The sequence below is a fragment of the Corylus avellana genome, chromosome ca2 (genome assembly GCF_901000735.1).
Source record: "Corylus avellana chromosome ca2, CavTom2PMs-1.0".
Lineage (NCBI taxonomy): Eukaryota > Viridiplantae > Streptophyta > Magnoliopsida > Fagales > Betulaceae > Corylus > Corylus avellana.
Window position 1 is genome coordinate 13,828,276 of NC_081542.1, and position 10,856 is coordinate 13,839,131.

General features: G+C 33.2%; 1 protein-coding gene across 3 annotated transcripts; it reads left to right on the forward strand.

Moving 5' to 3' along the window:
* The first annotated feature begins 4,943 nt into the window (after positions 1-4,943).
* On the forward strand, positions 4,944-10,360 carry LOC132168793 (tubby-like F-box protein 3). Of its 3 annotated transcripts, none has more exons than XM_059579843.1 (7): positions 4,944-5,124; positions 5,218-6,187; positions 8,178-8,265; positions 8,440-8,569; positions 8,653-8,832; positions 8,995-9,477; positions 9,953-10,360. In XM_059579843.1, the coding sequence occupies exons 2-6, from the start codon at positions 5,837-5,839 to the stop codon at positions 9,464-9,466; spliced, it is 1,221 nt and encodes a 406-aa protein (XP_059435826.1). In that variant the 5' UTR covers positions 4,944-5,124; positions 5,218-5,836; the 3' UTR covers positions 9,467-9,477; positions 9,953-10,360. The 3 variants fall into 3 exon arrangements, with proteins under 3 accessions (XP_059435826.1, XP_059435827.1, XP_059435825.1); XM_059579844.1 differs by having other exon boundaries at positions 5,811-6,187; XM_059579842.1 differs by having other exon boundaries at positions 4,944-6,187.
* Positions 10,361-10,856: the final 496 nt, after the last annotated feature.

The following is a 10,856-nucleotide window of genomic DNA, read 5'->3' on the forward strand; positions in this document are numbered from 1 at the left end:
CATATTTTAACGAGAAAAATATTCACACCCCATCAATTATCACATCGTTGTCAACGCCCTTAATGTCAGTAAAAAGACAAAAATAACACTACAATCTTTTTTAATAAGACAAAAATATCTCTATAAATGAAAATAAAATAAAATAAAAATTATTTATCTAATTTATTAGATCAATATGAAAGTTTACTAAACATCATTTATCTAGTTTAAAAACCACCTGCTTTGCCCGGGTAATGAGAAAAAATAAAGCTATTATACCTTTAATGAGTTGGTGGATAGAAGCAGACCTACTCCTCGCTCCTGGTGGGAAGTTTTAGTATGACAAAAAAGTAAGGGCTTGTTTGCTAACTTTTTTCCAAGTCTTTCAACTTGGTAAATCGTATGACAAAGACAAATGAAACCGGCGAAGGATCCAAAATATTTCATACATCATTCATGCTCAGAAAGAAATAAATTTTTTTTTTTAAAAAAAAAAAAAGTCGTACATTAATCACATAATTTTTTAATTCTAATTTTTAATATATTCATTCACACTCATGGGTCAACAAAGGCATCCCCTTCCCAAAATATGGGAAAAAAAAAACAAAATACACCGTCCCCAAAAAGTTTGTAATAAGAACCGTTAGAATAGATTTCGACACGGTGTGAATTGCATGTTGTTGGAGACCTTCTAAATCAGCAATACGTTATTCGTGTTTTCACAATTGTTACAAAGTAATAAAAGCGTCAAAAGATCCGCCGGCTCCCTAAATCACGTACAAAACTCAACAATTGAATTTACTTGAGTCTGAGAGTGTATTTCAGTATTTTTGAGTATGATAGTCTGAGATTTATACTTGGTGTACGGGCCTATTTATAGGTTGAGATAGACTTGAACTGAATCTTCTTCTTTGAATTGATCTAGGAGTCCTGAGAGCTAGAATTAAACTTGGGCTCTTATTCCAATTTAGACTTTGAGTAGGACTTTGGACCTAAATTCTTTCAATAGAACCCTACTTCAGGCTACTTGAATTGTATCTCTTCACTTTAATTAATAACTATGTGGGCCTGTTATTAGCCTTGAGGCCCAAGATCTGATAAGCTTACTGTACAAAATTATTCCCCACAATAAACAAATTTTAAAGAATAAATTTCCAGTTGTTTTTCTTGAAGGTGCCTGCAGGATGTAAAAACATTCTTATTGAGCTATTTAAATTTGATTTTTCTTCAACATTTTGAGAAAATTCATAAAAACGCCAGTTTAACAAATTATTTTATTTTATTTTAAATTTAACTTTGGTCAATAAGACTTTAGTTAAATATTATTTTTTTAAGTTTATATATTCATTATCTTCTCTTTCATTTACCAAAAGCAAATAACTAATTAAAAATAATAATATTTAATTAAAGTATATAAAGATACATATAGTTTTGATATTTGATTCATTTTTAAAATGACTTTTTAAATTTTTTTAAAAACAGTGAGATTTTCTCTTCAAATTTAATTTTTATTTTAAAAGCTCAATAAAAATATTATCAATGTGAGAAGACAAGATGCTAGATACAAAGTGAAATGTTTGAGAGCATAACTTGTATGGTCTAAAAAAAAAAGAATTGGCTGTCTTGGAGCACATGTGGAAGTGATTCAAGCTCCCCCTCCTTTACCCACTTTTGGTCCTTTTTCTTATCTACTTTCCACAATTTTGTGTTACCTAAATTTTAAGGATTTCTTTATTATTGGGACATAAGAGAAAGTCAAATTTGTGAGGAGAGACAATTATAAGGACTTTTTTTAGGTGTCCTCTTAATTCTAACCGGATATTATTTTATAAAAATCAAGTAAGAGAAATAAGAGCTAACTTTTTTTTCTTTTTTTTTAGAAAATAATATTCACCTAGGACCAGGAGAACACCATGAAAGCACCTAAAATTTCTCGTGAGAGACATAAGGGTCACTTTCTTTTTTACTTTTTTTATAAAATAGTATCTACATAGAATTAAAAGAATATCGGGAGAACACCTAACACCTCTGAAATTTTCAACAAAATGGAGAGTCAGTTGGAGAGTAAAAAATATGCATTTTGACTTTCCAAACTAAAATTTTATCTAAAATAGGAAACCAAATGTGAATGCTCTGATATTAATTCATATGGACAGATATTAGTTATAATACAAAATTAATACATAAAGAATATTGTTTGGAATTCTTTATTTCCTGTAATGTTTAACATTTATATGTAGTGGCATTGTTAGGTGTATGCAATCGCCATCAGTTCTATAAGATAAATATTGTTTATGTGTATTGGGCCATCTTAATTGTATGACAGATCCATTGTATTTATAATAAAGTTGTAACTTATCAGTTTACAAGATAACTACAAATAAATGTCAAATATACAACTAACGCTACGATAAATTTAGTCCTCGAAGGGTAATTCAGTCAGCAATGGATCTCACTTCATGAAGTTTAAGTTACTAGTTTGACTCTCTCTCTCGCCTATTTCTTTCTCCTTGTGTCATTGTGCGGACATGTCAAGTCTTCTTTAACCGCTTGTAATCCAATAAGTTCAAACTGAAAATAGCACATACTTTTTTATTTAAAAAAAATGTGGAAAATAAGATGGTCTTTAGAGCTCATTTGGGTTTACAATTTTAAAAAGTACGATTTAAAAACATAATTTTTTTTTTAAAATACAATTAAATGTTTGGCAATACAGTAGTTTGGCCTTTAAAATTATAGTTTAGCCTTTAAAAAGTTGTGCATTTTTAAAAAAGTACCTACTTACCTGTGATTTGAAAACAGTTTTCTATTGACATTGTTCTTAAAATCACAATTAGATTTGTGATTGATCATCATTGAATTTTGATCAAATGATAATTTTAAAAGAGACCTCATTTTTAAAAAAATATAAGATAAACTTTTAAAATTACTCGTCAAACACACCAACAGTAAGCTATCAATAAAAAAAATAAAATAAAAAATAAAAAATAAATGGTCAATTATGTTTTACACTCTTGTGCTGGTTCCAATTCTGTTGAAATCTCTTTGCTTTTTTCAATTTTTCTATGAAAGCCTACCGAGACATGGGATAATTCAAATAGATTTTTTCTGTCCCACTTTCTATCCATTTATTTTCTATTAGATTTCCGCCATCCAATATTTAGACAATATTCTACATAAGCATCGGAAGAAAAGAAAGAGGAACACATACGATCAACAAAATATATTTTCAAAATAAAAAAATAAAGAGAATTACGAATAATGGAATCCTAGTGATTTGTTTGGTAAAGCCTTTCTTTTTCTTTGTTACTATTTATGCACAATTTTCTAAAAAAAATCAACATCAAAATATTTGAACCTTTTTTTTTTCTTCAATTTTTATTACTATTCAAATAAAAAAAATTACTACAAAACAAATTTTTTTTTACATTTTCATACCACTTTTTCATTTTTTTATAGCAAATATTCTTACTTTTTTTTTTTTTGGCATAAATTTACATCAACTACAGTATTTAAGGGGAAAAAGCTTTGCCAAACAAAACATATTTGATTGAGAGAATGATACAGAAAACCCTATAAATATTAAAAAAACAAAATGGACTGAAGATATGAGAAAACTCAGACTCTTGCTTTTTTTCTTGTTTTTTGGCACAATGGTTGACATGTCTACACAAGGGAAAGAGAATGGAGGATTCGAACTAGTGACCTCCGCTTTATGAAACGTAGTTCACAGCCGATTGAGCTATCTTTTGGATCATTTTTTTATTTTTCTCTTGAACAAAAAATATATATATATATAAAATGGGTTAAAAAAAAAATGCTTTTGTACCTTTGTTAAAAACTAAGATATTAGCTACACAAACGATACCAAAAGAAGCACGAGAACGAGCATGAAGTTTGAAAGGTCTCTCAACCTTACTCGAACCCCTTCTAAGTGGCTGCAACATCCACTAAAAGAGGGCTGTCAAATGAGAGGTATTGAGTTTCCATCTACATTCAAATAAGAGGAAAAAAAGAGCTCTAGTTACATTAAATTTCCAAAGCAAGATTAAACCAAAGTGGCACTAGAAGATTTCAACCCATACAAAAAAAAACAAGAAAGCTAAAACAAAACCCAAAGAGCAAAAACTAAAAAGCATATATTCACATATGAAAGAGTTCACGTATACAGAAATATTGGGGCTGGGTAGATTACTCTGTTTAGGGACAGTACTGGGGTCATAAAAATGGTGAAAAAGAGAGGCGATGGGATGCCTGAGAAGCAAAAAAATCTAAATGTCTTTCTCATGAAAAAGGCAAATGGAAGTGAAATTGTTTCATGATTTGTTCTCAACTTCTCTTTTAAATTGGAGAAATGAAATGCTACTGAAGACACCCGATTTCATCTCCATTATATATTAAGTTGATGTGACAGTATTCACTAACTTTTAATTTTTTTAATAAAAATTAATCTAATTATCACATCAACCGAATAAAATGAAATAAAAGATAAAATGAGAGCATAGTATATAACATTACTCTTTAAATTAATATCTATCTTAAACTATGTGATTTTTTACGTATATTTTAATATATATGTGTTTAGAGCATATGATGGACATTTTAAAAATTAGATGTGAGAATCACATGAAGTATAAGAATTACAGGCTTTAAAAATATTTATTAATTTGATAGATGATATTAAAGAAATTTTCTTCAATTTAATTTGGGGAAAAATTTTTCTATATGGTAAAAACTTATTTTTAACCACATAATTATGATTTCTATATAGTTTTTAATTTTCTTGGGCAATTGTAGCTCAAATGGAATATAAGTCATGTGCTCAATCTATCAATGTTACATTTTTCTAGAAAACAGAAGTTTAAGCTGGGTCGGGCCGCTCAAACCAGGACCCGATCCAATAGGGGGAGGCATACCAATTAAGCCGCTTTATAAAGGCATCGAATCCAGCAAATATTGGTCCCGGTGGACCCCGGTAGGGACAACTGACTGACCAAACGAAAACCTAGGCCTCTGTACCATGATGCCATTTCCTTCCATCTTAGTTCTTACATTACTGTAAATTACCAAAATGGGGTTTTCTGTCCCTGACCCGAAATCCGGGCTTTCTTTGCCTTAGCATGTTTCCGTAACAGTGCCTCTGAGGTTTGTTTGTCGGTTTTGTTTTTTGTCTGTTTGTTTCAATTATCTGTAAAGTTCCGCAAGTTGTTGTAAATGTTTGATGTTCACTTTCTGTAGGGTGGTTGGTAATGTTTTGGAGAGGGATTTGTTAGAAAAATAGAAAAAGAACTGAAAATTTTGTTGTATTTGGCGGTTTAGTTAGTTGCTTTTTGGTGGGTATCATCAAGTTCCTGGATTTATTGGTCCAAATTGACAATTCAAGTCGAGTTTTGGGTTTACTCTGGATCTGGGTTCTGGTTATGGTACTGTTTTAGATAAATTATGTTTGTTTCTCACATTTTGGGGGTATAGAATTTGTGGTGACGGTTGGTCAATGTTACCAAAGTATGGTTTTTTAGCTTTTGGGGCTTCTGTATTCCCTTTTTTTGGTGAGAAATTTTGGAATTTAATGGCTTAGTATTATGTATATATCATTTTGGGAGTGATTTTGGTTGATTTCGATATTTTACAGCAAGAATTTAAGTGTCATTTTCTTCAATGTAGAGATCTTGGCTTTTTTTTTTTTTTTTGATAAGTAAGAGATCTTGGCTTTTGCTTCTGCATATATGATTATTAGTTTTTAATAACTTCTTATATTTGGTGAGAAATGTGGGTTACTTTGGAGGGAGTGGGGATATTTTGATACAACTTTTCTGTTGTTTGAGGTGTAGAGAGTTGAGGACTAAAGAGGTATCAAATGTCGATTAAGAGCATTATTCAGGATATGAGGGGAGAGTTTGGGAGCATTTCCAGAAAAGGGTTTGAGGTGAAGTTTGGGTATGGGATGAGATCCAGGTCCCTCCGGGTAGTCCAGGATAGCTCGGTGGTGGCAATTGATGCTTTTAAGCAGAGCTGTTGGGCTAACTTACCGCCAGAGCTTTTGAGGGATGTGTTAATGAGGATAGAGGCCTCTGAAGATACCTGGCCTCCCCGGAAAAATGTGGTTGCTTGTGCTGGTGTTTGCAGGAGCTGGAGAGATATCATGAAAGAAATTGTGAGATCCCCAGAAATTTCAGGCAAGTTGACATTTCCAATCTCCTTGAAGCAGGTATGAAATCGATATCAGTTGCTGTTTTCAGATTCAACTTTTTTTTTTTTTTTTTGTTTCTGTTGTATGTTTCCTATAATTTGTTTCTCCCATCATTATATAGCCATAGGTGTATGTTGGCATGTTTACCATCATCGTTTTTTCTTGTCGATTTTAAAAGATTCAGCAACCAGAAATGAAAATTTCACATGTGTACATTCCTAGCTATTAATGGCAGCAAGTGGATTTTAATTTGAATAGTTTTCCTTCGAATTTGTTTCATGGTGGATATTGGAACTGGTTCACAAACAATGACACGATTAGTTGATTTGTTAGCAAACATGCTGCCTCAAAACCTTTCAGAATTTTATGAGTCAGGTGGTTGTCTATTTTAATCTAGCCAACCAAGGTTGGAACCAGTATCACGATTCACCATAAATGCTTTTGCCTTAGCAATTTGATCCACAGGTTGCATGATGCCACCTGTCAATGGTTTTATTTTAGAATATAAGCTCTTGCAGTCCAAGACAATCTTTCTTGCCTGAGTTTACGAATTTCCTGCCTAAAGAAAGAAAAAAAGAAAAAGGAAAATCTTGTATAGCTATTGGTGTGATATTGGGGGAAGATTTAGGAGTGATGAAAAACCAGACTTGGGCTCTCACTCTGTTATTTTAGGTATAGTTTTGGATATTCGTGGATAATATGGTAGTTATTGAATCAGAGAAGTTTGGTGTGCATATGTTTTCTAAGTTTGATATCTAGGAGATTAGGCAATTTATAGATACTTGTCCTTCCTCGGTTTAACTATACAATCAATTAGAATCCTCTACATTCATGCATTCTGGTGTAGTGTTGTCTGGAAATTTGTTATTTAAAAGAATAGCATTCTTTAGAATGCGAGCCCTCCATTACCTCTCAGTTCCAGAGAAAAGGGGAAAGAAAAAGAAAGTGTTAGTCCATCAAGACAAAGCCACAGGTGCAGAGCATGGTTTTAGGAATGAAGCAGAACTTCCATCATTTCATTAGTATGATCTTGAATGTTATTGATCTTTATTTTCTTTTTCTTTTGTGATGATAGTAAACTTGGTATCATGATGATTTATGGACAAATATATTACTTTACTTGCAAAGGTCATGCCTTCTTTTCTCTGATCATTAACATTACATGGATTTGAAGTACTGAATGTATTTATTAAAAAAAAGTGCTGAATGTAAAGCCTTGGACTTAAAAAAAAAAAAAGGAAAATGGAAAAGAAAGTAAAGTAGTCAGGGACTGGCTTTACTAGTAGTAGTGTTGGACATTTTAGGATTGACTTTCTGTTGTCCCTCTAAATGGTGTAGTTTCTATTAGGAGATTGATATCTTGGGGAGTCTTTTAGTACCTATAATATAGCATGTTTAGACACCACTCAACCCAAAAGCTTAAGCCTATAAGTTTGGGTTCAACCATGATCCTATATTAATTACTCACACTTATGACATTCTTCCAATATAAGACTCAAACGGTCAAACCTTTCTACGCTCATTATGTGTATGCTCAATAATCTCCTCCTCAAGTGTGAGTCCATCGCTTCATTGCTACACTCCCCCTCAACACCACTTAGTAGGGAGATTGATACATTGGGAGTCTTTTAGTGAGCTCATGATATAGCATGTTGAGACACCACTCAATCCAAAAGCTTAAGTTGATGGGTCGGCCCAACTATGCTTTATTAATCACTCACACTTATGACATCTTTCCAATGTGAGACTCAAACCTTTCAACACTCACGCATGTATACTCAATAGTTTCTAAAGACTATCAATTTCCTATAGATAGTTGTTATTCTTGAAATTTTAAATTTTGTTCTAAGTGCTTCATGATGTGCATTATTAGAAACTACTGGAGGCCATCTCTCCTCCTCTGGAAAACCCCTACTGAGATATTCCTTTTTAGTCGGGTTATAATCTTTAAGGCATTTGCCTTTTGTCATGGAGTTAATATTCAAAATAATTTGTTATCCTTTTGCAGCCTGGCCCAAGGGACTCCCTCTTTCAGTGTCACATCAAACGGAATCGTAGCAGCCAAACATATTATCTTTATCTTGGCTTAAATCAAGGTCAGTAACCAAACATTTTTTCTCTGCAGTCTATTGTATATTTGATTTACTTTGTAACGTTAGTTTGATTAGTAGAGAGTTAGGGTTCCTACTACAGAAGGAACGGTTCAGCTTTTCTTTGGTTTACTCTTTGAGCTGTTGAAATTGAACTCCTGCATTTTTCTCTCTTGGCAGTTTCAACTGATGACGGCAAGTTCCTTCTTGCTGCGCGGAAGTGCAGACGCCCTACTTGCACAGATTACATTATCTCTTTAAATTCTGATGATGTGTCAAAAGGGAGTAGCACCTATGTGGGAAAGCTGAGGTATGTTGAGCTGGCATGTGATATTACTGGTTCTTAATTATCTTGTCGGCATAAGCAGAGAATCTCACTTTCTGTGATGGCAGATCAAACTTTCTTGGAACAAAATTCACAATCTATGACGCCCAACCTCCACATTCTGGAGCAAAAGTCACCAAATGTCGTTCTACAAGGATGGTTAATTTGAGACAAGTGTCCCCCAAATTCCCCGCTGGCAACTATCCCATTGCCCATATTTCATATGAATTGAATGTGTTGGGCTCCAGGTATGATAGATATTCTAAACTACTTCCTTATCTTCAAAGAAATATGAAAAATAATGTGGAACTGGCATGATGAAAACAGTAGTTTGATTCATTTCTGCCGTGCTTAGTTATTAACACTATTTTTGCTATGTGAAACTGAAATTTTCATATTATGTAAACCAGGGGTCCTAGGAGAATGCAGTGTGTTATGGATGCCATTCCCGCCTCTGCTGTCGAGCCAGGAGGCGTGGCTCCAACTCAGACTGAATTCCCTCTCAGCAGCGTGGATAGTTTTCCATCCCTTTCTTTCTTCAGATCAAAATCAATCCACAGGGAGAGTTTCCAATCTGGACATTTTTCTGGTCATAGTGAGGGAAGGCTGGTTTTAAGGAACAAGGCTCCTAGGTGGCATGAACAACTCCAGTGCTGGTGTCTGAACTTCAATGGACGTGTGACAGTTGCTTCAGTTAAGAATTTCCAGCTGGTTGCTTCTACCGAGAATGGAGCTTCTGGGCAAGAGCATGAGAATGTCATTCTCCAGTTTGGAAAAGTGGGAAAGGATGTATTCACCATGGATTATCAGTATCCAATCTCAGCTTTCCAGGCATTTGCCATATGCCTCAGCAGCTTCGACACTAAGATCGCTTGTGAATGACTGAATAGCAGGTTCAGATCTAGTCTCATTACTTGGTTAATTGCTATGTGAGTAGAAGCAAATAAAATAATTGTGCGGTACAAATATAGAATTCTTTTTCCGAATGTGCCTTTTGCTTTGTCTAAATGTGCAAAGTAATTTTAAAATTATATATATATATATATATATATATATATATATATATATATATATGTATTGTGCTTAAACATTTTATATTGTAATGAAGTGACCTGCCACTACTCAACTAATTGTCAATGTTGCAGTTAGCTATGAATCTCTTATGATTACTTTAAATGTCTTCAACTAAGTCTTTTAAAATATGAATAAACTTTTATTTGGGTTGATTTTAGTTCCCACACAAAATAACAGCTCACATCATGTTCTCTTTGAAACCCTTTGTGCTTCTGATCTGGATTTTACTAAGCCTCCATTATTTTGAATTTGAAGCAGTTGAAGTCCTGAATTTTACCTAATATGTATTGGCAGATGCAATAGAAGTTGATTGGAAGACTAGGGTTGCAGCATGGACCTCCAACAGCTTGTGCTTTCCTCAAGCTGCCATCTAGGCAGATAGGCTTTTTAATAGTCTCTCTGTACATACAAATTGTTGATGTTACAAGCAAAACATGCTTATGCTGATTGTCTTCTTGCTAACATAGTTTTTTTTTTTCCTTCTTTCTCTTGGGTTTTTTTAGTGCTTGTCTAGTCTATTTTGAGTGTGAGAAATTGGACAGACTACAGAGTTGGGACTAGTTTGTGAGTTTCTTAGTAGTGTTGTGTTCTGGCGGCCTGTGTTTTTTCTTTTCTTTTCTTTTTTATAAATGCTGTTGGGTTCTGCTTTTTGTTTAATTTGCATATGCCTTACCATCCTTAATACATATGTTTCTTGAACTATTGTGTCTTATCTCCAAGTGGCAAATTCTTTATTCTATAGTAAGTGCATCTCCAACAGATCTTCTAAAACCCCAATTTTTTTAAACTTCAGCTAATGAGTTTTCAAAACTCCACTCCATATTATCTTTGGATTTTTAAACTAAAATATTGCTACAATGCCTCTTCATTTGTAAAGGGGCATCGTATTTCTTAGAACAGGTGAAATTCGAAAAATAATAACGCAAAAAAAAAAAAAAAAAAAAAAGAAAAGAAAGAAATTACAAGCATAGAAATTTACATGGTTCACCACTAAGGGTTATGTTAGTGATGTTTTACTATTTTTTAGAAAAATAATACATGAGGCGTCAATAATGCATTCATGTAAAACCCTACAATCAGAAGTGACAATAAATACAACCTTCAACTGGGTCAAAACACTAGAATGGGCCCAAAATAAACTTCAATGTCGAGCGAGGTCGGGTGTAAACCGGATCTGATACAAACCGGGCTCTACATA

Coding starts and splice junctions, on each gene's coding strand:
- LOC132168793 (XM_059579842.1), top strand. CDS start 5,837: ATGTCGATTAAGAGCATTATTCAGGATATGAGGGGAGAGTTTGGGAGC. Junction 8,266..8,439: donor TTATCTTGGCTTAAATCAAG/GTCAGTAACCAA, acceptor CTCTCTTGGCAG/TTTCAACTGATGACGGCAAG. Junction 8,833..8,994: donor TTGAATGTGTTGGGCTCCAG/GTATGATAGATA, acceptor TATGTAAACCAG/GGGTCCTAGGAGAATGCAGT.